The sequence below is a fragment of the Natrix helvetica genome (assembly GCF_964273705.1).
Source record: "Natrix helvetica genome assembly, chromosome: 2".
Lineage (NCBI taxonomy): Eukaryota > Metazoa > Chordata > Lepidosauria > Squamata > Natricidae > Natrix > Natrix helvetica.
Genome location: NC_138552.1, coordinates 245,091,430 through 245,118,630, shown reverse-complemented (window position 1 = coordinate 245,118,630; position 27,201 = coordinate 245,091,430). Strand labels below are relative to the sequence as shown.

Here is a 27,201-nt window from a genome sequence, read left to right as displayed (position 1 = left end):
TTCTAACTGCAGGGGAAAACTAATGTAGTCTTGTAGTCCAATTCATTTTAAATATACTGTATGTCCTAAAAGGTAAAGGTTCCCGTTGCACATATGTGCTAGTCGTTCCCAACTCAGTGGCTAAGATGCTGAGCTTGTCGATCAGAAAGGTCGGCAGTTCGGCGGTTTGAATTCCTAGCACCACATAACGGAGTGAGCATGTAAAAATGCAAGTAGAAAAATAGGGACCACCTTTGGTGGGAAGGTAACAGTGCTCTATGCATCTTTGGCATTTAGTCATGCCAGCCACATGACCACGGAGAGGTCTTCGGACAGCCCAGGCTCTTTGGCTTTGAAACGGAGATGAGCACCGTCCCCTGGAGTCGGGAACGACTAGCACATATGTGTGAGGGGAACTTTTACTGTTACCTTTTTATATCCTAAAAACACACCTTTGTAAGATCATCTTCTGACAAATAGAACAAATTCTCCCCTTGTCAGAATAGAGCCACGTGCTACTCAGAAACAACCACCACCATACATTTGCCCAAGAATGTCTACTTTGGTTTTGAAGGAACTTTTTGCCAAGGGAGATTTCTTAAAGTTGGCCAGTAGGTGGCAACCTACCATTAACTGTTGTCTATGAACAGACTCAGCTAGCAGTTTCTTATATTATGAGAGAACCCTACATAAAGAAGAAGCTGTGTTATAATTAATTATAATTGTACTCAACTGCTTTTTCAGCAGTGCAAGTTGCTGAGTATTTTAGTATTATCATTTATCAGGCTATTCCCTTGATTCCTAATGAAGGTGACTTCATAAACTTTAAGGTGATACAATTCGGGTTTTTCCAGGCTTCAGAAACTCTTAGTTTAAAAGAAAAGTTCCCAGAACTCCTGATGAAGAGACAATGTTCTTGTGATAGAAAATTGTCTGTCTTTGAATGAAATGTAAAGAAAAAGGGTCCTTAGGCTCTCAAAAGAATCCAATCAAGTTCTTGGAGAATCCAAAGGTTCTGTGGGACATTGAAAATATAAATGACTGTCATTCTATTTCCAAAACATGGAACCCACCCAAAGGTCAGAATTCATGAATTCAGAGAATGATGATAATAATATTTAAAATCCCTAATAATAATAAATATAAAAAGTCTGTACAATATACTAAAAACAAAATATACCTGTTCCAATGAAGCAGAATGTCTAAGAAGAAATGTATAAATACAGTTGGTGAATCCGTTAAGAAGGCAATTGTTAAAACATGGAATCTCATGGGGCTCTTAACTTCTTGATGCTGAGAGATTCTTTGCAATAGTGGTCAAAATATGGAGTAGAAAGCAGGAAGGATGAAGTGCAATTGGGGCTGCCATTTTCTTCCATTAATATTCAAATGCACAAAGGAGATGAGGAAAAAGGAAGGAGGCAGAAGCTCTAGTTAGGCCCAAATAATTAAAGAGATGGATGCCACTGGAGGTTGTATACTGTAGAAGAATAACCACTATCACAAATATAAAATTGGGAAGCACATTTTTTGCACATGGACATTTTAATTCCCAACTACTTGAAGTAGAGCGAGGAAAGATACTGCTATCTGAAAGTTAAGAGTCAGTACTATAGATGGATAGATACTCTGATTTGCTTCCTAAATAGCAAATTTCTTACCAGTTCATAATATTTCATAGCCCAATAGATGTCCAGATTTCTCAATGTCTGTTCATGTCATTAAAAACATTTTCTTTTTTTTAATTACTAGACAAATCTTAGGATAAAGATTAAAAATAAGGTTATCCCCAATTCATGGTGCAAATGTTTCACTTCTGTTGAAACACCCTTTTGCTTCTAGCGTCCCCTGGGAATCTTATCAGATATTTGTGCTAAAAAAAACATTAACCACCTGCCCTGCGCTTTGTAATATCAGCAACCAACCTTTTTATCTTTTGGTTAATGTGCCTTGGTATTTTGAAAGGGAGAGGAGGGGGAGCAGGGAAAGCAGAGGGAAAAATTCCAGCAACAGATTTGATTTGCGGGGACAAAAATTTTGAGCAAATGCCAAGCTAGCAGGGGGGCCATTATTCTGTCTAAAAATAAATTTGAAAAAAGAAACATACAGACACAAATCTTTTAAATCAACATGTTTTGGTCTAATTGAGGAGAAAGCAAGAAAGGTTTAGTTTGAAATTCAAATGATCACCTTCTGTTATGGACATTTTTTCCCTTGCCAAATTTATGATCTTAGAGTTTAAAGAATAACTGCCGCTGAAATGAGGAAAATGTAAGTAATACGTGGTAGTTCACAAACAATCTGAAAAGTATAAAGTAGGTATTACAGAGAATGTGTAAAAAATTATCCATAATGTCTTTTTAAACTGCAGAAAGTAAGAATCGCATAAGGAATATATGAATTGATTAATAGAACAATTTCATTCAATGTAGAGTTTACTGCTCTGACCCATTTAATTCCCTGTCATCTGTTCAAAGATTAGGCTACTTGGTGCTCTATAAATGTTTTAAAATACAACTTTAACCATACCGTGCTATTGATCGTGGAAGCTAAATCTGGAAGATACCAGTTATGCAACTCTGGTTTATTTCGGTTGGCAGAATGGTCCAGGGTTTTAAGCCTTTTGTAACTGCCAGCTAATCCTTTTAGATTAGGATCTCCAATGTAATCATTTCAGATTGCATGATACCTGAGATCTGCCTGCAAAAACAATTGCACGAATTAACCATAAGTCTTCCAATGTCATTATCAAACATCTCCAGTTCTAGCTGATTTCCCCCCCATCCTGCCCCTGCCATTTGATTGAAGAAAATTTGAATATCTGCAGTTTGCTTCCACAAATGCAGAATGGTGGAATAGTTTTTTTCAGATCAGATGATTTTTCACCCCTTATGTTTATAAACTGATTCATCTTGCTAATATCAGCCTCTGGCTTTCTGAAAGCTCTTGAAGAACATTTTGATAAAAATATTTAGGACTTGTTGCTGTTGAGCAACAGCCTTGCCTGTCTCATTATCACACATTATTTCAGCTTGTGCATTTGAATATTTCTGAGAAAAAGACATTGTATAAAAATATAATCATAAGGAATAAGGAAGCTTGGTGAAGGCATTGGGGCTTTCTGTGATACTTGGAGTCCCCAAAGATCAGTTGTGAATGCAGAGTTGTAATCTACTTTATGTTCTCAATGAATAAGCAAATGATTTTGTTTGAAAAAGTTTGAAAAAAATATGATCAGCAGAATACCCCTTGTGGTTATCTCCAAGATAACAAGAGTAAAGTTCAGCCTATACTTGTCAGTGACACCCATAATTCTCAAAGGAATCTCTCCCATTAGACCATGAGATCTAAACATCATTCTATGTACATATTGGGTGTGTATGGGAGAAAATTAGTTCCTTGTCCATATAATTTGGAAAGAAGCGAGACTAGGAGTGATTGTTTACCATACTTGATGGAACTAAAAAACATGTCCACTCTTTATTAGTAGATGGCTTAGAGAAAGTTTAAGATTAAACCTTGTCTTGGAGGTAGCTAACAAGAAAAAAAACACCTTTCCATTTTCTTAAAGCTTATATTATTTTAAATGAAATGTGTAAATATTGCCTTGATTCTTTAAAGAAAACCCAATACGGAGGTAGCTTTAATGGTTAGAACTACTGTAGCTGTTAAAAAGAATCATCATCATCATCATTTTAGCCATTGTCCTATCAACTGCAGGATGAAAGCCTCTTCTGAATGTTTACAACCAATACAGTTCTGAGCTTTCTTTTGCTAATTGTGCCCGCAACACTTGCTGATGTCATCAATCCGTCATGTTTTAGTGGACATGATCCTTCTTTTGTGGACACTTTTTATTAAGTGGAATCCATTCTATGACTGTCTTGGTCCACCTGCCATCAGTTCTTCTTGCCATGTGACCAGCCCATTTCCATTTCAATTCTTTTACTCTCTTCGTGATAACATATACTTTCATTTGTTCTCTAATCCATGGGCATGTCCATCTTTCTATCTTGTCTTGTAATGCTGATCATGTATCTTTCCATGGCTTTTTTGTGCCACATATTTTGTCCAATTCAGAAAGAAAAAGAAGCTTTAAGAAACATGGTTTGTTGAGACAGTTTAAACAGTGTTGTGATAAATGCTTTATGACAATTTTAGTATGATAGAGCAGTAAGCTAAAGTATTAGGATTGTAGACAGAGAAAAAGAGGAAATCCTAATAATGAGATCCGTAAAGGCTTGTGTTAATTTATCTTAATATCCAGTCTGATTCTCATGAGTGAAACAAAGCAAAAACATTACTCAGTGGCTTTTTTTCAGAGCCAGGACAGTTTTCTGATATCTCAAACTGCAGATAGTTTTGTGACAATGACGAGTTCACAATAGCATGAAAAGTGTTGCCTCTGTTATTATAACTTTGGTTTTGAAGAAAAGTGGAGAAAGTTGGCAGTGCACGAACTTAGGTGTTGTTTGAATTAGTATTCTTGCACATATACATGCTTGTCCACAAAAATATTAGAATGGAAATATCATTTTAATAAAGAGGTTAGATTGACAGGCAGAAACCATTTTTTGTTAGCAGGGATTCTGAAGAAGAATGGCTTTCCTTAGTTTTAACATTTATATTAATGATCAGTGTCCATCTTTTCTGACAAAAAAAAGTTAGAGAAGATTTAAATCCCGGAACTAAATTAACAGGGAGATTGTTCTAGATGTGATGAAAGATTTGTTTGAGTTGGTACGTATTTTGTATAGATTTGTGTAGCTACACATTTGCATGTAGCTTTTTCTCAGTGAAACTTTCTTGTAAAGGGGAATTGATTATGCCGTAGATATATCATCAGAGTATAAGAACTGATATATCGTATAAATAGGATTCTTTCATAAGGAGAAGATTGAGAATTAGTTAAGAAAGAATTATTGTTCAGTGGCTAAATGCATATTCTGCGAGTTGGGCTCCTGATCTTTCTGATGTGGCTGGGAAAAATACATGCTTGGAATGCTTAAGCCAGGGGTGTCCAAACTTGGGAACTTTAAGACTTGTGGACTTCAACTCCCAGACTTCCCCAGCCAGCCATGCTGGCTGGGGAATTCTGGGAGTTGAAGTCCACAATTCTTAAAGTTCCCAAGTTTGGACACCCCTGGCTTAAGATGTATTGTCAGTTAGTGGACAATGTTGAGCAGGACAGTCTATTCTTCTGACTTGATATTTTATTTATTTATTAGATTTTTATCCCAACTTTATATGTAAGTCAATATGATGAGCATATATAATACCAGTACTTTTTCCTATTTTCCTCATAACAACAACTCTGTGAAATGGGTTGGACTAAAAGAGAATGCCTGGCCCAGCAAGTTACCCAGCAAGCCATCATGCTTAAAATGGGACTAGAACTCTCAGTCTCTTGGGTTCTGGGCCAGTACTTTAACTACTACACAAAACTCTGTGTGCGTGTGTGTGCGTGTGTGTGTATGTGTATGTGTGTATATGTACGACAGTGGTGGGTTGCCAATTTTTTTACTACCAGTTCGGGTGCGCTCCTGTGCGCGTACGTGCAGAAGCTTCTGCACATGCGCAGAAGTGTCCGGGTGGGTGGGCAGAGCCTCCTGCCGCCACTACTACCGGTTTGTCTGATCCAGGCCAAACCGGGAGCAACCCACCTCTGATGTGCGTGTACACACACACACACACACACAAACACACACACGTACGTTTATAGGCTACCACTTTTTATTATATAAATGTCTTAGCTGATATGAGTGAAATGGCTTCATTATTGTGAACTGGCATTTGGGTAAGATTTATTGCAATATTAAAACTTTTTGATGGTTGGAACAGGCAGAGTGTTTTCGCTATGCTGAATTACATTAGCTTGTTGGGCTTTAAATGTATTTTGCAATCTATCGTTTTCTTATTTTTCTCTCTATGATGTATTACTGAGAGTAAAGGTTGCTTTATTGATGTGATATACAAAGGTTATTATATCAATATGTTGCAGAGAAAATGCAAGCGAAGGAGAGTGCAGAGGAAAAATTTATCTGAAGCTTTTTCCAATAAGTGGCGCCGTGGTATTCGGAAGTGGGTATCTCCATCCCGCTCACCGGCTAAAAAGATTGTGATTGCTGTTTGTTTTTTCTCGATTTTTCTCAGCCATTTACCTCAGCAGTACCAATGGCCAGCAAGCTAACTTTCACATTGGACTCAGATGCCTTCTTTCAAACTAGTCACAAAGGGAAGAGGAAACATTGTGCCTGGCTGAGGGAGAGGATCAGCATCCAAACTCCAAATACACCAGACCATTTAAAGAGTAGACTTTTTACAATTATTCAGGAAAATCAACTATACCCCCATAGGTCTGAAAGATCCAAAATCACCCATGGCTGTTGATTCTCTAATGGCAGTGACACTCTGTGTTCATAAAACCTCTAAGAGACCTGGAGGCAGCATGAGGGCCTAAGGGAGGCAAACTGGTGGGCTTACTGCTTACTGTACTTTTTCTCAGGAGTTCCAAACCTGTTCACAATTGACGTAATGGATGCTATGATAACGTTGGCTTTAGAACTCATACATCCCTACGACCAATCCGCTCACACAGAGAGGGACTTCTCCGGGTGCCGTCCGCTAAACAGTGTCGGGGGGGCGACACCCAGGAGCAGAGCCTTCTCTGTGATGGGCCCAGCCCTGTGGAATGACCTCCCCCGTGATATCAGGATTACTTCCGATCTCCGCTCCTTCCGTGTACAGCTGAAGACCCACCTCTTTCAATTATCTGGCCTGGCTCAATCGTAATTTTTCTTACTCTTCCTGACTGTCCTTTTAAATTTTTTAATTTTAAATTGTGTTTTTTTACAATTGGGGTATTTTAATGGTGATTTTTAACTGTCTAAATGTGATGTAATCTGTTACCTCCTCCGTGCATGTATGTCTTTGTATATATGTATGTTTATGTGTTTGTACATATGTTTTATGTTTTATATGCTCTATAGTACGCCGCCCCGAGTCCTGTCTGGAAAGGGAGCGGCTAATAAATTCAAAATTATTATTATTATTATTATTATTATTATTATTATTATTATTATTATTATTATTATTATTATTATTATTATTATTATTATTATTATTATTATTATTATTATTATTATTATTATTCATAGTAGACACAGGATCAGACAATACCCCCAAACATCCAAAGGAGTACACAATGGAAACCCTCAAATGCAGAGACGGCAAAGTGATATCTTTCTAGTCACAAAAGGCTTCCTGGATGCTTCAGTCTTTGTCAACCTTTTCTACACTTTCCACCAAACAAGTATCTCATCTTATGTTTTCATAGCACAGAGAATTCAAATAGCTGGGGACAAAGTAGCCAACATGCCACTTTTGTGATTGATGATAATCTGAATAGTGTCCTTTCTCAGCCAAGGATTTGCCAGCTTCTACGGCTACCAGAAGACAATTTTGGCTGAAGAACTGGAACATAAACTTTAAATTAAAATATATTAAAATTTTTACGCTACCTCTACCCAAGAATCTGATCTACTAACTGTCAAATCAAATTGGCGCTAGATAAAGAGTCAAAAGAACTTAAATTTCCTGGACTTAAGTCTCTGAGCATAAAGATTCTAAACTAATGATGCATTTGATCCTTCTTTTGGGCTCTCCCTAGTTATATCCTATACTTTGTAAGGCAATATAGCTCTTCTACCTGATCGGAAGCATCCTTTGGCTGGAGGTGATGGTGGTAGTATTCACATAAGTGGTCTGTAAAATAGTTCACAGTAAAAATTAACCCTCCAACAGGATTCCCCCACCCCCCAAAAAAACCTCTTGTATATCCAGGCCATTTTAGAATGCCCTGATTCTACTACTATAGGATATTGGTGTGCTGGACATTTCATTAAAGTCCTTTTTATACAGTGGAGATAATCCATCTAGCACTGTTAAAAAAAGGGAGGCAATGATGGATGGCATCAATATTTGCAATTTATGGGGACTAATTATGTCTTTCTGAATTCCTACCTTATCAAATGACTTGCCATTCCAAAGCTAGGCAAGGGGTCCATTATCTCTCACAGGAACTGATACCATTTTTGGAAAAAGGACCTTCATACTAAATTCAGCAACTATTCTTGATTAAAGAAAATATGTTTCCTTATTGTAAAACAATCAGATTTAAAAGGAAAAGCAACTGAAGTTCTTTTCAAGTAGCATAAAGACATTGTGTGCACTTTGGCTAAATTGCTTCTGTATTTTACTCTAACTGAACTTATTTGTTCGGTTCCGGCTTTTCTTTCCTCCAGGAATTTAAGATGGCATTCTTAGTCTTCAGCCAGTGGCAGCATGTGCCAAACCTTGCTGAAACTAGAATGGGACCTACACCACCAGAGAATTCTAGTGCTATGCCCTATAGCTGGAAAGTTTTTTTTTAAAATTAAACATCTTGGAAAAAGGTTATAGCCAAGAAATTTTATGGATGTGTTCATATAAATTACCAGGGTATCTTTAACTTTTTACATGTTTGTTCTCTCTGTGTGAGAAAAAGACTTCACCTCAGTCAGATCATGATTGAAAAATAGTTAAATCTAGATCCTATGCTAATCCTTTAATCATTGTTTACTCTTGATAGATAGATAGAATGTGATTGTATATGAGAGAATTTATCAGTTGTCTAGATTATCCAACTTCAAAATGATATTGGATGCCTTCACATTTTTTTTAAAAAAGCAAACAAAACAAAATACAAAACATCAAAACAACAATAGTCTAAGGAAATAATCAACTACAGTAACCTTCAACATTATTCTTAACGTAAAGGATTAGTCTGCTACAGTATAAATGGTATAAGCTTGAATAGCTTGTAATTTGTTATGATTAGGCTTTTTAAAAAACCCAATAAAGTATATACAGTAGTACTGTAAATAGTGTAAGGACACTTACATTTAAATGTGTTTTCCCTGCATACATTGCAACACAAGCAACCCAGATTTAAATGGTATTTTATTGTATATATCTGCTTTGAAATTCATATATAGTCAGGAATTTTGATAAAACAGAATTCTAGAATATTTTAGTGCCTTCAAGCCAGTGTGGACCCCTGGAGATATCTGGAGAAGTCCTTCCAGTTTTCTGGAAAAGATTTCAGAAGTGGTTTGCCTTGCATCTTTTCTAGGACTGAGAGGGAGAAAGTGGTACAAAGTATCCAGCCCAGTTTAGCACTAAGGCATTATTAGAATTCATGGTCTCCTGGCTTCTAGCCCAGCACCTTTAACCCCTACACCAAAATGGCTGTTTAGAAGAACTTATTCTTTTTTTAAAGAAAGCAAAATGTTATCTAATTAGGTGTTTAGACATTAGGCATCTTGACATTAGCCTTTAGGGTTACTAACACATGCCCAGGGCAACAAGGACTTCCTAATTTTTAAAATAGCTTTTAAAATAATGGAATGTATCTGGATGTATGATCACTGCAAGTTCAGAGATGTTCCTCATAACTACGCAGTAAAATATCAGGCTGCCTAGACCTACCTAATATTAACATTCATAATGAAGTATGGTGAAAAGATGCAAAATCATGGCTTAAAATGGATTTGCAAATTGTGATTTATGAGTAGTCAAAGTTGGTGGTGGGGGTGGTGGAAACATTTTTAGCAGCTTACTTGTGTTCTGCAGAGTGACGAGATATTCTTATTACTGGCTTCCTATACTAAATTGCATTCAATTTTATAAAAAAAATCACTTTTTAAAATATTACTTACAAATTACTTAAATTTTAATCAAGTGGCAAAATTAAGTGTTACAAAATTAACAAATGTTAAATTGTTTTGCATTTTAATTAATTCTGTGGGTACAATCTAGTGGTTTATCCAACTTATGCAATAAACTATAAGGCTTTACCATGGACAGAAATGCCTGCAACAGAGTATTGAGCAAAAAAGGTGGGTTTGGTATGAACTTCAACATTTCATAATGCTTTTTATTAAATCAATACATTACTTTAAAAGAATAATAGAATAACAGAGTTGGAAGGGACTTTGGAGGTCTTCTAGTCCAACCCTCTGCTCTAGTCCAACCCTTCTACTTTGATTATAGTCAGGGCTTGTTAATAAGATCAAAATATATAAAACGTTCTACATTTGTTGGTTTGAGAACTAATATCAGAGAAGGAATGTTGCATATTTATGTTACCATTGGGTCTTGGGAGTGTAGAATATCATCTTTATACACCTTTATATACCATCCTTATATACTTTGGCATGCCCATGACCTGCCAAACCCTTTAAAGCTTCGCAACTCTAAAAACACTAAGAATATAGACTTGCTTGCAAAGCCTATCCTGCATCCTTCAATCATAGGTGCATCATAGAGAAAGCTCGATCTCATTATGGAAGCTTCTACAGTACATCTCCTGTGCTGTATCAGCACCCAAAGGTTCAATGTGCAAAGAAATTCCATTCCTCATCTCTTTCTCACTCCACTTCAGGCAAAATTTGCCAGAAATCCATTACAATAGCCATGTTTTTTTAAAATTTCTAGTCTACCCCGCCCTAAAAACAACAGCACTTAAAGATAAAAGGCTCTCATTATAGCGCTAAATCCACTGCATGCTACATTGCTGAGAGATAATTGCTTTCTCAAGGCTACTCAGTGAATTCTATAATCCTGTCCTTTCACTAAAATAGGAGGTATGGCTGCCTTTTTTGACCTAGAGACCTCCAGATGTAAATGCCCAGAAAAACAGCTTGCATAATTCCTTGCCCTGGAGGGCAACAGGGTGGGCACAGTTGCTCTAGAAGCAGATTCCTGTTTCCTACATGAAGAGGAGACGTATGTCCTTTCAGAATAGAAATGGCAGAATTCCTTCCCTGAATACACCAAAATGAATGAGAAATACTAACCTGTGTGGGTTTGACTGAAATTGCTGTGCCCGTTATGGAGTTTCTATTGTCACTCTTGGGAACTTGTTTTGTCATTTTGCATGTTGTTATTAATGTGTTTTATTTTTATTTGGGATTACTAGGAATTGTTTTAATTCAGCCAATTAGATTGCTCCTCCATCCAGGTGAGGGTGGTGATAGTGATTGGAAGCAGGCATCAAACTTAGCTATGGCTTGTTGTAACAACAGTTTGTTGAAGAAGCCACAATCATTGGCTACAGGTTTTACAAACCACAATAGTTGGTTCATGCAACATGTTGAGCTCAAACTATGTATGGTTTAGCATATTGAGTGAACTCAGCCGTTGTATTCTGTTTAGATAGAGGCAGTGGTGGGTTCCTCCCGGATCGCACCGGATCGCGCGCGCTCCCTTTCAGCGTTCCACCTGGCTTGCGCGCTCCCTTTCAGCGCTCCACCTGGCTTGCGCGCTCCCTTTCAGCGCTCCACCTGGCTTGCGCGCTCCCTTTCAGCGCTCCACCTGGCTCTCGCGCTCCCTTCCGGCGCTGAAACCGGAAGTACAGTTTTGCCCGGCCCTGGCGAAGCAACGACGCCTGTCTGCGCTCCACCAGCTCGGCTGGGAACGGAGATGTTTCCTCAGCGGAGCGGAGCGCCTGAAAAGTCTTTTCAGGCGCTCCGCTCCGCTGAGGAAACATCTCCGTTCCCAGCCGAGCTGGTGGAGCGCAGACAGGCGTCGTTGCTTCGCCAGGGGCGGGGCAAGACTGTACTTCCGGTTTCAGCGCCGGAAGGGAGCGCGCGAGCCAGGTGGAGCGCTGAAAGGGAGCGCGCAAGCCAGGTGGAGCGCTGAAAGGGAGCGCGCGCGATCCGGTGCGATCCAGCAGGAACCCACCACTGGATAGAGGATAAACATTTGACAGTCCTGATTACTGTGTCAAACTTCTATGTCTAGCGATGTCTAGATAATTGGGGAAAGATGTTCTGTTATGGCCTGAGCCTTCTTGCAAATGTAAGTTTGAAAGGGTATTTGATGGTTAAATTTTAACTGCGCTCACCTTTCATTCAGAAGTTGATGTTGTTTTTGAAGAAACGGAGGCCTGCGACTGGTGGAGCTTGGGTGCCCTTCTCTTTGAACTCCTTACTGGAACGGTAGGGTGTGCCTTTAAAGAAAAAAGTATGCTATGTCTTGAATCCTACAGAAAATTAGGGAATTAGTTCTAGATTGTAAATATCCAAAGGCAGCTAAGAGATACAGAAAAACAATGTTTTGCTCCCATCTAGTGGACATCAGGATTTTTGCAGCGAAGAGAGCTTAGTAATACCACACTATAGAGCAGAGGTCTTCAAACTTGGCAACTTTAAGACTTGTGGAATTTGGGGAATTGAAGTCCACAAGTCTTAAAGTTGCCAAGTTTGAGGACCCCTGCTATAGAGTAAAAAAAATATAAGATAGAAACTTTCATATTTTAAGAAAAAACTTCAGAACAATTGAAGATACTACTTTTTATTTATATATTTATTGCTCACCTTTATCATTTTTACGAATAACTCAAGATAATGAGTTATTTGTAAAACACTTTCTCCTCCTATTTTGCTGACAATAACAATTCTGTGAAGTGGGTTGGGTTGAGAGACAGTGATTGGCCCAAAGTTACCCAACTAACTTTCCTGGCTAAGGCGGGACTTGAGTTCATGGTCTCCTACGTTCTGATGCCATAACTACTAGAGCAAACTGGCTCTCCACAGCATACATCATTTGTTGAATAAACCACAGATGGCCAGGTGCTTACAATGCACTAAGCCATAAACAATAGCCTATACCACATTACTAGTTCACACAGTGTTTCAAGCTGAAACTGAACATATTATGACTTAGCATGGTGATGAACCCAGACACTGAATATGTATTTTTCTTACAAGGAAAAACACTAGTGCTTTCAATAGGGCATGCTGTTGGGATTTACAGTACATAATGTGTTTCTGGGAAGAAAACAATAGATATAAAAGAAGTATTCCCTTTGAAATGTAACACTGAAGAACAAGAAGTAATTAACAATGAATGCAAGTTGCTGGGGTACACTGTGGAAGTGAATTCATGAAAAAGATGTCTCTTATCTCATTGTTCCTCATTTGAATAGAACAGATATTAAACATTTTGTATTTGGCCCATCTTTATAGATCTTCAGGAAGATAAACCAAGATGCAAAGGGATTTTTTTAAAACAACAATTATTTGGAATACTATTTTGGTTCAATCTAGGACATTTTTTTGTTCAACAAATCAATCTTTCCCCTCCAATTTCCCCTCCCTTCCTCCAGCCAGGTGAAAGGGTTAAATTATGTAGGAAGAAGGCATGTCTTTTGTTGGAAGGAGGGGCTCATTGGCTTCTTCCCATTTGTTTCTTCTGAAAGAAAATGATGTTCCCCAACCTCTTGGACGTAGCCTACTAGTGGGCCGTGAGCTATTTGCAGCCTGACTGCAGAAATGGTGGGTGAGCGGTGGGCACATATGCAAGCCGCTTGCGCAAATGGAGCTGCATGACAGTGCACATGCTTGTGTGCGCTTGCCAGCTGCTCATACAGAACCAAACTCTCCCCCCCCCCCCCATTGCCAGTTGCAAAACCAGAAAGGTGAGGAACTCTGTCCTAAAGCAGAGGGTTCCAACCTTGGTAACTTTAAGACTTGTGGACCTCAACTCCCAGAAACTCTCATGCTGGCTGTGGGATTCCGGGAGTTGAAGTCCACAAGCCTTAAAGGTACCAAGGTTGGATACCTCTGTCCTAACGTGTTTCTGAATTTTTCCCTCTTGCACGCCTTGGTGTATGTTGAAATACAATTTCCACTATCTTTGAAGTTGATGAGAATTAGGGTGGGTTATGTCCGTATAAAATAACATAATTAGGCTGGATAACCTGCCTGAGAACTGGAGCGGAGGTTTGTACCTCCTTGATCTTCGTGCCCCATTCACATTTTCAGAACACCTTTGGGAACAACCTATCAACTTATTTTCCAGAGTTGTTTGCAGTGGAAATGGATAGTATGTGTATGCACAATGCAAAATAAGTCTACAATTTTTGGTGAGGAGATAGACACCCACTGTAATTGCTTTATGTTTTAATGAGATTTTCTGTTCCATTATTGTTAGGGATTTTCACAGAGGTCATAATTACCTATTTGAATCCATATACCTTAAGCTTGCACCTCCATTTTTTTTCCATCTCACAACAGGAATGAGATTTTAGGCACGCATAATGAATGTTCAAAAGGTGAAGCTCCCAAAACAATGCAAGCCTGCACTGTTCTGTTCTGCTGATAATCATTTCTATTACACCTGATTAACTAGCTCAACTAGTTGAACTACAACCTCCCTCATTTCCAGTCAGAATGTCAATCACTTTCTGGTTAAGAGTTATGGAAATATTAGCATAAATTGAGGAAGATTACTTTAAGTTTTTGAATATAGTAACATGCATTGCCATTCTGTATCATAACATGAACTTTAGTATGATGCATTTCTTGTTGGTTTGCCATAGACTCTCTTGGAGTGCCACCCAGCAGGAATAAATACTCATACCTGTTTAAACTTGCCGGATCACATTTCAGAAGAAGCTAGATCACTCCTTCAACAGGTAAATTATTGATGAATGTGTATAAATGTTGTACTCCTTGTTACGGTTAAAATCAGACTAACGCATACCATATATTTTACTGAACATATCAAAAATGTTCAGTTTATTATATTGCAAAAATGTAATAAATGGATTTGTTTTTTCACTCAGTGGAAATGACAGCCCCTCATCACCTTACATTGTTAATAAAATTAGCTTTGTTCTTTTCATACTTGATGTTGTAAGGGTTTCCCATCTTTCCTATTTATCTGTAGAACTTTTATAAAAGATTTGGGAAAAATGTTATTCGACATCTGGTAGCTACATCTTCTTAGCAGTAAAATTCTGTATAATATAAAGAAACTTAACTATTAATGTGTAGGGTAGAAAACTCCTATAGTTATACCATTATAAAAAATAGGAGTCATTTTTGTCAGGAAAACATGAACGAACACTGGTCTTAATTATTTAACTTTGGAAAGGAGGGAAGGAATGATAGAGAAGTATAAGAGACCTATTTACCTGTTGTCACCAAGTACAGCTAGGGCACAAAATTGCTGCAGAAATCCATTACCTTTAATTATTTCCCCTGACATAGATGATTTGGGAGTACGGATATATTTTTAATATTAAAGTGAGCATAATCTATTAGGATTTAGAAGCATGCTAATACTTGGTTATTTTAATAAACTTTGACGATGGAGCCAAACTGATTTAGATCTGTCCTGTTGTATGAATGTTATGGTTCTTATCAGATCTAGTTTTTTAAAATTGTTAAAATTGTGGTTATTTTTATTGTTTTAATCTACTTATGTAGATAGGATTATAAACCATTTATAGTCAGTATTCAGTGGAAGTAGTAGAAAAGTCTCCTAAAATAAGTAAATAAGAATAAAAGTATACATATGCAATTAAGATCGATGATTTCATGTAGTTTTAGACTTGTAGAATAGAAGATATTTTATGCTCCACTCCAGAAAAGAGACTGAAAATGAATGGAATTTTACCACTGGCATCTTTGAGAGTTTATTAAAGCAATGCATAGCAACGTTTGGCACTTTATGCCAGACTGTTAGTTATTTTCCCTCCTCCCCCAGGTTCAAGGTTACCCATGTCCAAAAGGAAGTGTTTCATCTCTGGGCTGCATGTGGATGACTTTACAGTTGAAGAGTCTGCTCCATTGGCTAGTAAATCAACTTTCTTTTGTGTGTCTTTCTAAGGAAACTACCATTCATTTTTGAGGAAGCTTTGTCAGGAAAAGGAAAAAGGGACTCTTGGCATAGCTAGTCATTTGTCATTATGATTTTCCTCTTCCATCCCCCTCACAGGTTGCTTGGGTCAGCCCATCACAGAATGTCTAAGAGAGGAACAGTGTGCAGATACATGCCAAATGTGTCCCATGACATGGATTTCAAAATCCGTGACCTCACTGAAAAAATAACACCCCACCCCGATCTAGCCAGCTAGAAGCTACGTACTGTACTTCAGAGGCATTATTTCTTATTTTGATTACCTGAAGATAGAGATGAAATTCTTAAGGCTCTCTTAATTGACATCAAATTTCTTGAAAGCTGTCCCAGTTAGCATAATAACCGGTCTTTTTTTTGAATGATGCAGCTTTAATGCAGTTTATTTTGCATTTCCTTTCTCATATTAAAAGTTTTTTCCCTTGTAACAGTGAAAGCCTTCAGAACATAAATGTCTTTGTACTTAACTTTTCCACCTGATATCAGCTGTTATATTTTCCAGAAGACGGTCGAGTGGCTGTTTTCTGACTGCTTATCTACTAACTCATGTATATTCACAAAGAAGGCTTGTTTTGTTATCTGAGTTATTTTACTAAGTGAGGTTAGAGCAGTTTTAAGTGGCAGAGCCAACTTAAGATGTGCAAATGAATACATTTTATGGGGAAATTTCTCACTTTGATTATTAGATGTATGCATATGAAGGCATGCGCCCCAAATAATACCAAAGACAACTGCATTATACTATAGTTCCCTTTAAAGGAAACTTAGAAATGAAATTATTCTTTTGAACTGCTTATTTAAAATGTGACAGACTCATAAGAAGGAAGAAATGTAAACTTCAGTTCCTTTATCCTTTGTAAATATTTTAATGCTTTGCTGGTTACTTCCTTTCAAACATTTTCCATCAGAAGTTGCAGATAAGAAGAGTTCACTTCACTTTCTATGTATATATTCATCTCCCTTTTGACTTTATTGTGGATTTTTTTTAAAAAAAATATTATTATTTTTATTATTACTACTAGCAATCAATCGTACCATTTCTTTACATTTCATATATGAGTCTTTAGCTGCCAAAGTTCCTTGGGCCTCTTTGAAGACTTTTTTTTTAGATAAATATTTTAATTGTCTGAAAAGCATCAGTTCCCCTTAGTTTCCTCTGTCTGATCTAATCACATTGGTTTCCACTGAAACCCCGTACTGAGGCTACCCATCAAGCAGTGTTTTTATCTTTTTCCATATGATTTAAATAAATACTGTGTGCGTGTAGTGCAAATAGGGATACATTCTGTGACATACCTTCATTGTGCACCTGTGCATCTTTGTGACTCCTAGCAACTACCTGGACTTAGTCCCTCAGTTTTCTTGGCAAGATTTCAGAAGTCTTTTGCCATTGCCTCCTTCCTATGGCTGAGAGAGAATGACTGGCCCAAGGACGCCCAGATGGCACTGAACCTAAAACATACCTGGTTTCTAGCCTGATGTCTTAAACATTGGCTGTCTCACAAGTAAAAGGAAATTTAGTTTTCATCCAAACTAAATGGAGACAGTCCATCTTTTGTTCTTGTATTTCTTGTAGGCTGATAAATATAAGAGGCAGTATAAAAATAATACTCTAAAAATGACAACAGGGTTTTTGAAAGATGTCAAAGAGTTTTCAGCATGACTACTATTAGGAGACAAGCCAGGAACAAAACATAGCACACAGAGACTGAGACATTTAACAGTGATTTATATACAACATATACAGAAATATACATGATGGCAAATACCTGACAAGTAATCAATCTTCTTCTTAACTCTAAATGGAAAACTTAACAATGGATACCGGACACAAGGAGAGAGAAATACGCCCTCTCTCCTGGCTGCCTTATATAAACACCTCTTAAAGTGGTAAATACTTTTGTGGACCCCTTCATAGTCTTCAATTGGCTAGACCAATGCTGATTCATCTTCATCGCATCAGCCTTACATTTCATCAGCTTTACAGTTGAATCAGCTTTACAGCTGGTCAGCTCTTAAATCTCAATACCTTAACCATGCAACAGGTATTTGCTGACATATTCTTTTTCTTCCTCTTAATCTGTATTTACGAACCAATAATTGGAATGTTCAGGATTATTTCAGAAACAACTAAGGTTTAAAGGAACCGATATTTGACAGCTTGAAACAAAATTACTGGCTGTTAACTTAATAACTCTCACATATAATGTAATAAGTTCTTGTTGCAGCTAATCATTCAGATAAAAATACATATATTCTCAAGCACTGGTTTTGTCTTCCTAGCCCCCCCCCCCTAATATTAGACAATCATGAAAAGGAGTTCCTCTATCAGTAAGATAGTCTTCTGGAAACAGAACAGAATAGGATCAAATTTAGTGTTATGGGAGAAGCTGGCAAAAGAAGACCAAGTTTGAAACAGACTAGATTCAGCTGAGAAGCAGTAGAGGCAAAAAAAAAGCAGAAGAAACTCTCAGATATATTATCCATATGGAAGAGGTCATGGACAACAGCTTGAAATCCTGCTTTTCTCACTCCATCTTCCTCCTCCTTCATCACTTGATTCAGAGCAGAACCTATGCAGTTCACTCTGTGCTTCCTGGTGCACATACACAGAAATGCAACACGAAGAAGAGGATAAACGTACACTTAAATAGATGCAACATGTTACTTATAAAATTGAATACAGATGCCTCCCATGTCTATTTTTGGTAAAGAAAAGTATTCCGGAAGCCATGCTCTACCTTCCTCACTACATTTACATAACAGTCAATATTTTATCTGAAATACTTTAATTCGGCCCGCTTTAATGAGCTGGGGCAAGTAAAGTTTTCATATTTCATTTTTATTACGTGTTTACTCAGATAAATTTCTAGTGTTCTCATTAAAAACTTGTGTTTTCTCCATTCACTTAAAAACATTATACTTCAGTAGCCTAGGCCTTACAAGCAAAGTGCAAAGATCTAGTACAGCTTAAATTTCACATGTAATCAGGTTTAGTGAAAACAAATCTAAATATGACAGGAAAGGCACAAGCATAAAGTTACGTACTGGTCTGCTTAAATATACTGTATAATAGGTGACCACGTATAATTATGTTTAGAGATTGGGATAACATACAGATATTGTAAAATTAATGTCAGTCAGTATAGGTAGTCCTTAATTTACAACCATTGGTTTAATGACAAAATTATGATGGCCTTGGGGAAAAAGCACTTTTGACCTGTACTCTCACTTATGGTGATTGCACCAGCCCTATAGTCATCACAGTTTGGGTGCTTGTCAGTTGGCTCACATTTATGACTGGTTGCAGCATCCTGCAGTCACATGATCACAATGTGCAACCTAGGCAGTTGCTTAAGGGAACGTGAGAAATAGCAAGGATGTGGCCAGTCCTTCCTTGTCAAATCATCTTGCAGATTTGTTACTTTGTTTACAGAAGTCTATGGAATATTCTTTATTGCCAATTAAACATACACACAGCTTCAGATAACAAATTCAAGATAAGTTGCAATTGTAAATCTTTCACCAAAGTAACATGAAGCATGCTGTAAACACAAAGGTTTCTGTGTAGAAAATATTCACAAGAGCTTACAAAAAAGTTCAGGAAGATTCAAGCATAGTCTTTTCCTGGTCTAAAATAACAATTAATCCAACAACAACATACAGTCAGAGTCACAGGTAGGAGATAAGTTTGCCTCCAATAGCCATCTCTAGAAACTATCTCTCAGTTTGATTAATAACGTTTCTTTCTTTCATGCAGAACACTTGACTTCCTCTGCTGTCTCTTAATTTGCAACATGTTGCTGGGCTTGGGACTTTTGACTGCATCCTTTTTTTTTTTTTAACTTTTGACTGCATTCTTAATCAGCTGATTTAGGTGTTCTCATCAGCTAATTCTTGTTGCAGGCTGAGATTTTAGACTGCAAAATCTTCAGTTTATAAATCTGAAGATTCAGACTGATCAGATTATACTTAGGATAGGTCTGTGATGGCACGCGTGCCACAGGTGGCACAAACTGCCCTCTCTGTGGGCAAGTGAGCCGTCGTTCCAATTCACCTTCTCCATGCATGCATGGGCACCTTCTGCCGGCCAGCATGTGTGCAGGGGGTCGCGTGCACATGCCCTGGGGGAGGCGCGTGTGAGGGCATGGCATGTGCGGGATGTGCATGGCATGTGTGGGGCACATGTGGGGACCCCACCTGCACATTCACAGGGGCGCCCCCCCACATGCATCACATTTTGGGGGGTTGTGTGCACGCACGCTTTGGGCACTCAGTATGAAAAAGGTTAGCCATCACTAGGGTAGGATTCTTCAGAAGACATGCTTTATGAATCTAGAACTTTCTGACATCAACATATTCATCTTGACAGGTTAGGCAAGGGTTCAGTAAAGACTAATCTCGATAGAATAGAAGAACTGATGGTGTTTTGTATGAATATAATATCAACCAAAGAGAATTGGTGATTGGATGCTGAGATTTCCAAACATTTTTACAGGTTTTTTTAAAAATATAAAAGGAATAATAACCTGTGATAGAAGAAGAGAACAGAATTTGTGTGGATTTCTCTACAGAAAAGAACATTTACCTTCCTATAAAATTTATGCAGACATCCCCATTACTTCCTATATTTAGTGGCTATCAAGGAGGTAATTGCCTTAAACTATATATGTTTCCTAGGTGAGGGCATTTTTGGCAATTTTTGTTGAGTTCTTTAGGAGAAGATTGGTCTGAGAGTGAAATAAATAAACCCCATTACATTTCAATAATAGAATCAGTTGCTTTAGTTTACTGTCTTGACCTCTGCCAGATGTTTCAAATACTGTTATTCATGTTTGTTGTATAATTCCGATACTTTACACTCGTCCATAGCGTAGGCATTGCTTACCCTCACGTAAGCAAGAGAAATCAAGCATAATATCAGGTTACATTGGGTACTTATTTATAAAAGCTCTAAAAGAGAGCCAGTTTTGAAGAAACAGAAGTTGTTTTTGCTTTTGTCTTTCAGTCTCAGATATTTAACACCTAGTTAAGTTGATCATTATATTGTAATAATAATGTAGTAATGATAAACATCTTAGAGAAAAGAGGATGGCTAACTATATGATAAAACTGGGGCTGTAAATATGAGAGGCCGCTATCCTGATCTTTTCCCATTTTTTGCTAGTGTTGTGTTAGTGTGCTAATGTTTTTTTAATGTGCTAGTGTTTTTTAATAGCCATATGGATAAAAAGTTAAGTTTATTATAAATATTATTGAAATGTAGGCATTAACTCCAGAGGATGCAATCCTCTATGCCAATGAGCTATAACCAGAAAAGCTTGGGTTGATTGGTGTGTTCTTTTCATTTCAGCTTTTGCAATTCAATTCTGTGGAACGTCTTGGCACTGGAATCGCTGGAGTTGAAGACATCAAAGCACACCCTTTTTTTGCCCCCATTGATTGGACCGAATTAGCTAAGTGAAAAACTGTACAGGTTGCCTATGCTTGGGCTGCACATTTCCAACAGACAATACTCTTGGCCTTCTGCCATTATGAAGATTTTAGATGTTTCCAGACCAGGATGAATAAATTGGAAATTGGAATCCAAACACCATCTGAAAGGCTTAAGCTTGAATGGATAAAAGAAAGGTGTGGTTCACACGGCTAGGAACTGACTTCAGTTCTTCTTTTGTGTTGGAATCATGTGCAGCGCTAATTGCAGGGCATTACAAGAGGTTGCATGTCATGTATTTCCTTACCCCCCATTTTAAATCATGGGAATCTGGATGGAAAAGATTTGGCACCATTTTTGGCAGTAGCCCTATGACTGAAGTCACATCCAGCTCTGGTGTTGGTGGGGAATTATGCAAATAAGAATGGACTCCTTGTATTTTGCTTAATTTTAAATGATGATGAGTTGTGGAATTTCTGTTGTACATTCCATTGTCTATTGTCTATGCCAGTTGAATAGAGGTCTTTTTTTTAATACTTCGGTAGCCTTGGCACAGTTGAATTTAAGTGGACTGGAGAACAGGGAGAAAAATAACTTATCAATAACATATGCTAAATAAAATATTATGGTGCTTCTGCAAAACTTGACATTTAATGTCTAATTTGGAGGGGATGGCAGGAGAATGAAAGCTAGTATCATGCAATGTAATTCCACAATGGTTAAGTGTCATCTCTTAAAGGGTGGAAAAATGTAATCTAGCTATTGCTATTTTGCGCTTGTTGGTTGCAATGTTTGTTTTAAAGCACTAATTTTAACCTCATGTTTTATATCACTACAAGATCAAAAATCTCTCATCCAGATAATTATTACTTTAGTAATTTAAATGGATCAAGAAAATAGAATGCAGAAAAATGTATGGGTATATGGATATATGGAAAGCTAGCATGTATTGTATGGAAAATCATGCTTTCATATAACTCTAATATTTTTACGGTAGGCAGGTGTTGTTTTTTTCTTACATGAAAAATGTTCAAGTTTGCAGAATTCCACTTACATGTACATGTGTTTTTATTTACCCATGTGAATTCTGAAAATGTTTTAGCTTCTCAATTTTGTTACAACTTTGTTTCTTCATTTAGAAACATTATTTTATGTGTTTTATCATTGTGAATCCCTCTTAAGGAGGAGAGTCTTCAAACAACGGTTCTGAGAAAATTTGGGAGTTTTATATTAAAGTGATCTATCAGAAAGAATATTTGGAAACCTTTCACAAGCACTGGTGTTTCACAATTGGAATTCCATTGTATGTGCCAAGAACAGGCCCAACTGAAAAGGGATGGATGAGATGTCTACAAGGGATTGCTTGTGCTTTTCATGAATATTGTTTTCTTAATATATTTGCCAAGAAGCTATTTCAGAAGACTGCTGACTTCTGATACCATTGGAATAATGGTGATTTGGCTGTTGGTTGTTAATCTGTTGATAATTTTGTCAAATGGAAACACAGACTCCAAAAATTGAGAATAGGACAACCTAAAGTTAATATGTACTTAAAATAAAGGCTCGCTCTTTTAAAAGGTTGTTGTGTTAGTACATGTAAAAACCTTCTGTAATAACTACTTTAGGATGACTCATTTAAGATATTATGCTCTAAAAGCATATATTAAAATACCATACAAACATGTGCCTTGTTACTTTCTTAAATTTATCCTAACACTGGACTGTTGTTTCAGGATTACAGGAAAAAGATTAAAATTGCTATCTTCAACTGTAGAAATGAAGAGCTTTTTGCTTAAAATGAAGTCAAAGTCCCCCAAGTTTAAGAAGTGTCAAATCATTTCCAGGAATATTGATCAGGTTGGCAATTCCCTAATGGGAGATATAGCAAAAAGAATCAGATGACCTGAAAATTATAAACACCAGTATTCTTTTAGCTGTATAAATGTACACAATCTGGTAAGTTATAGGATCCCTATACACTATTGTATAGTACAGTCTCTGGCCTGTTTGTTTCCCTTAGTTTTATCTGGAGTTGAAAGGGTCAATTTCTTTGGTAAAGAAATATTTAGGTTTTTTTTAGTAATTCCTGCTATTCTTCCTAGTTCATGCTGGAATCTAAGATTTTTACAGGCCATTCCCTATGTGCATCTGACAGGCTACATCTGTTGGAAGCTAGAACTGGTGCTACTATAAAGTGGAAAAAGGAAAAGACTTCATCGATCCAAAGGAAATCTGGAAGCTCTGTTTTGTTCCTTTTGAAATTATCCTGCTCCTGTTTTCCCCCACCTCCACCCCTTGTGATAAAAACACAAACCACGGGACTGTAATAACACTGTAGGCCGTAACCAGGTCACCAAAAGAATTACTATTATGGAGGGCTATCTGATATTACATCATTCTCCAAAACTTCATTTGAACAAAACTCTTCCACTGCTACATAACAGGAACTCCCTCAGGTAAGCTGCGACAACAACTTCCTGTGCTGAGAGGTGAGGAAATTTCTGAAGCTGAGAGAAATGCAGAGCTTCCTTCCAGCAGTGGCCGTGTGATGGTTTTGGAAGAGAAGAAAACTTCCAGTTGTGACCATGAACCTTTTACCAATTCTTTATTGTTGGAGTTTTGAGCCTTTCTAGGACAGTCTTCTCTCCAGCAGGATGTTGGGAATTGCAGTCCCAAAGCAAGTAGAAGGAGTAGGCTATTAGTATATATGTCCTTCTAGCAGAGATTTTTAAGATTACTGTACATTTTAGTTTTGAAACAGATAATCATTTTTTTCTTCCTGTAAAAAAGAATAAATGAATGAAAACAAATGAAGGGAGAATAGCAGCATATCCAAAGATGTGCTATATGCTGAGGAAATTGATGCCTCTTTGCTCACTCAGAAACTGCTTTGGAAGATGGGATACCCCTGGAACAAAGGAAGAGGAATATAGCAGAGTGGGAAGGGACAGAAGCTTCATTGCATAGGCGGATGCCCATTTCTTAGCCTCAGCTATTACCCAATGTCTGCCTTCATAGTGGTCTCCGCTGGTAACTCACCAGTGAGATTTACAAGTGATCTAACTACATTGTCAAAGCTTACTGCATCTTACAAAGTGCCTGTAAACATACATGTCTTCCAAGGAAAAATAAGGTTTTTCTGCGTTGGTGTAATTTAAGGTATTAAAAATGTCTCTGCTAGCCAAGAAAATTTCTAGAAACTAAAAATAAAGAGAATGATTTGTTGGGAAAAGTTGATGGAGAGGGTGCCGTGTATAACTTATTGGTAAATTTTAATTATGATGTAAAATATTTGTAGCGTGATAACTTTAGTGGGATAACCTGAGGAAGTGTTAATGTGAAATGCGCACCTAAAGTTTATTCCACAATCATCTGGAATTGGTAGTTTAAATTTGGTTTGGAATAGAATCTTAAAAATCTTTGTCAAAAGCAATTTGCTAAAGTGGCTTACAAGGATGGGAAAATGTAGGCCTTTGGAGTTTATAGCCAATCAACTATAGAGTGTAGAGCAAAGAAGGGCATTTTAGAAGACCAACACCCTCCTCTCCTAGCCTCCTCAACTCTCCTTGTCTTCAGAAGGAAGCAAGAATTCGTCCATGACTTTTCCACTTTGGTATTGGCAATGGAACAGGCCTAGTCTCATTCTTCTTTTGTAGAAAGGCTATATTGAAGCCTTCTACAGTATATGTGTGAAAAAGTAGACTGGAAATGCACAGAAACAGAAATTGTACTCCTCCACTCAAAATGACATGGCATCATTCCTTTCTTTCACTATGAAAAGAAAAAACTAATTTTCATATTTATTTTACTGATGTTTGAATGTTGTGATGATCCAACTAATCTCCCATATATATCAAAAGGACAATGTTAATAATGCACTTATTTTCACAAGTGAAACTAAAGCAGAAATCATGCACAGCAGGGAGAGAGCCATAGGTTCACAGAACCCCTACAGTAGAGGAATATTTCCCAATGCTTTTGGGCAAGAGCTAAGCAAAACCCACCAAACAACTAAGTAAGGTCACTCATATTAATTTCAATGATCCCCCAAAAATACGTTTCAGACTCAGTTGAGAGATGCCCCCATCCATATACTAAAGCTAGCTAGCTAGCTATCTCGTTCATCATTCATTCATTCATTCATTCATTCATTCATTCATTCATTCATTCATTCATTCATTCAGTCAGTCAGTCAGTCAGTCAGTCAGTCAGTCAGTCAGTCAGTCAGTCAGTCAGTCATTCAATTTCTATAGCCACCGAGCTCAGTCAATGCCTCTGGGTGGCTTACTTTCTTGCATAACTACTCAAAATCTTTTGGAAGAAAAACCTAAGGATGCAATCAAGTAAAAGACAAGACTGAGTAGGAATCTGTCATTAGCATTTGGATGGAATGGAAAAATGCAAGTGTGAGGAAGACAGACAGGTGCAGTATCTTACAAAAAGGGGCTCAGATAGGATCCTTGAATACTAGCACTGAATGTTATGCACTCCCAACTTACATCTTCTTTATAATTTCCTCTCCTAACAAGGTAGGGTGCAAGGGGAAAAGGACAGTTGTCAATGGAAGACTTGTTGGGAAGCCTGAAGAAAATGAGAATTCTGAGACGAAAAAAGAACCTGGAAGACTTATGCGATGCTCCAATGTGGCAAGGTGAACATCAACTTTTCACAAGAACAAATATTCTGAATCACTGTTTCACCATCTGATAGTAGATATCTTTTTATCATACCTCATCCCATCATTATATAGCGAAAACAGAACTGAAAACAGTTCTTTAAAACAAGGGCTAAAATATCTGGGCTACAAAAATCCAGACAACCCGTACATGGCAGCAATTTTTTTTAAATTTGTTGTTACTGCTGTCCAGTGTGTGAAGTTTTGCAATCTATAGCAGAGATGGCTAACCGTTTTGTCATCATGTGCCAAAAGCGTGCGTGCATGTCCACACCCATAATGCAATGTGTGCATGACACCCCCCGCCCCCTTGTGCATGGACATACAACACTCCCCTGCGCTCTCCTGTCCCCCCGCATGTGTGCGTGAACCCCTGCACCCTGTTTTGGGGCCAGCAGGCCTCCACTGGGGGGTGTCACACACCCCATGACCATTTTGGGCCTAGCAGGCCTCCCTGAAGCCTCCTGGAACCAAAAACAGGCCGTGGGCCACTTCCCCTGCATGCATGCGTAACCCACCACCTCTTGTGCATCTCCCGCATGAGACCCGAAAATCAGCTGGCCGGTGGGAGGTGTGCGTGCATGTGTGGTGGAGCTGAGCTGGGTGAGAGCTTGCATGCCCGCAGAGATGGCTCTGCATGCCACCAGTGACATAAGTGCCATAGGTTCACCATCACAGCTCTATAGAGTAATCCTACTAAAAGTGGAGATTTAACCTAGTGAATACTCCAATCAGGTAGAAAAACAACTTTTAATCAGAAAGGGCTGTTGGTTTTGATGTCAGGAAATAATATTTATTCCCTCCCGCTGTTCAAAGAAAGAAGGAAAGAAGGAAACCAGCCAGCCATATAATTGTAGGTATAGTTAATTATTTGCTGGAAGGGGATTCTAATCTTTTCTTTTTGTTTCATATGCTGGATTAAAATCCCCTCACATCCCCATTAAAGAGGGGATTTCGATCCAGCATATGATACAAATAGAGCATAATAGCAGACAATCTATAGATATCTTTCACCTGGCAATTCTAAAGTGAGGCAGCTCCTTCCTTCCCAAGACCCCACCTCGAATTTAAATCAAATGTAATCTGTGGCTGATTTTATACCAAGAAAACAATATTTTTAATTATAGAAAGGTAAAAATCTTTTGAGTCTGTGCTCACAACTGAGCCTCTGGAGTCCTAACCCTTAGATCAGGCTGGAAAACTCTGCTAGAGGCCCTCCTTTGTGTATGTGATTTCCCCAAGAAGGGCCACATGTGCTCCAGGATTCTCTGCCTAAGTGAATCGAATTAGAACAGCAAGGCATATTTGCAAATAACTGTCCAAACACATGATAAAGCATTTAAGAGTCCCGGGCAAAGAAAATCTG

At 37.9% G+C, this 27,201-nt stretch overlaps 1 protein-coding gene across 3 annotated transcripts in view; it reads left to right on the top strand.

The window, feature by feature from the left end:
- The window catches only part of RPS6KC1 (ribosomal protein S6 kinase C1), a 118,904-nt gene extending 96,062 nt beyond the window's left edge, over window positions 1-22,842 (top strand). For 2 of the 3 annotated variants that reach the window (XM_081944165.1, XM_081944167.1), the window contains 3 exons: window positions 11,938-12,020; window positions 14,405-14,500; window positions 21,080-22,842. In XM_081944165.1, coding sequence (XP_081800291.1) covers window positions 11,938-12,020; window positions 14,405-14,500; window positions 21,080-21,190 — 290 coding nt within the window. In that variant the 3' untranslated portion in view covers window positions 21,191-22,842. Of the gene's footprint in view, window positions 1-6,132; window positions 6,957-11,937; window positions 12,021-14,404; window positions 14,501-21,079 lie in introns of those variants that run through there. The other variant, XM_081944166.1, reaches the window with a different exon arrangement.
- Window positions 22,843-27,201: the final 4,359 nt, after the last annotated feature.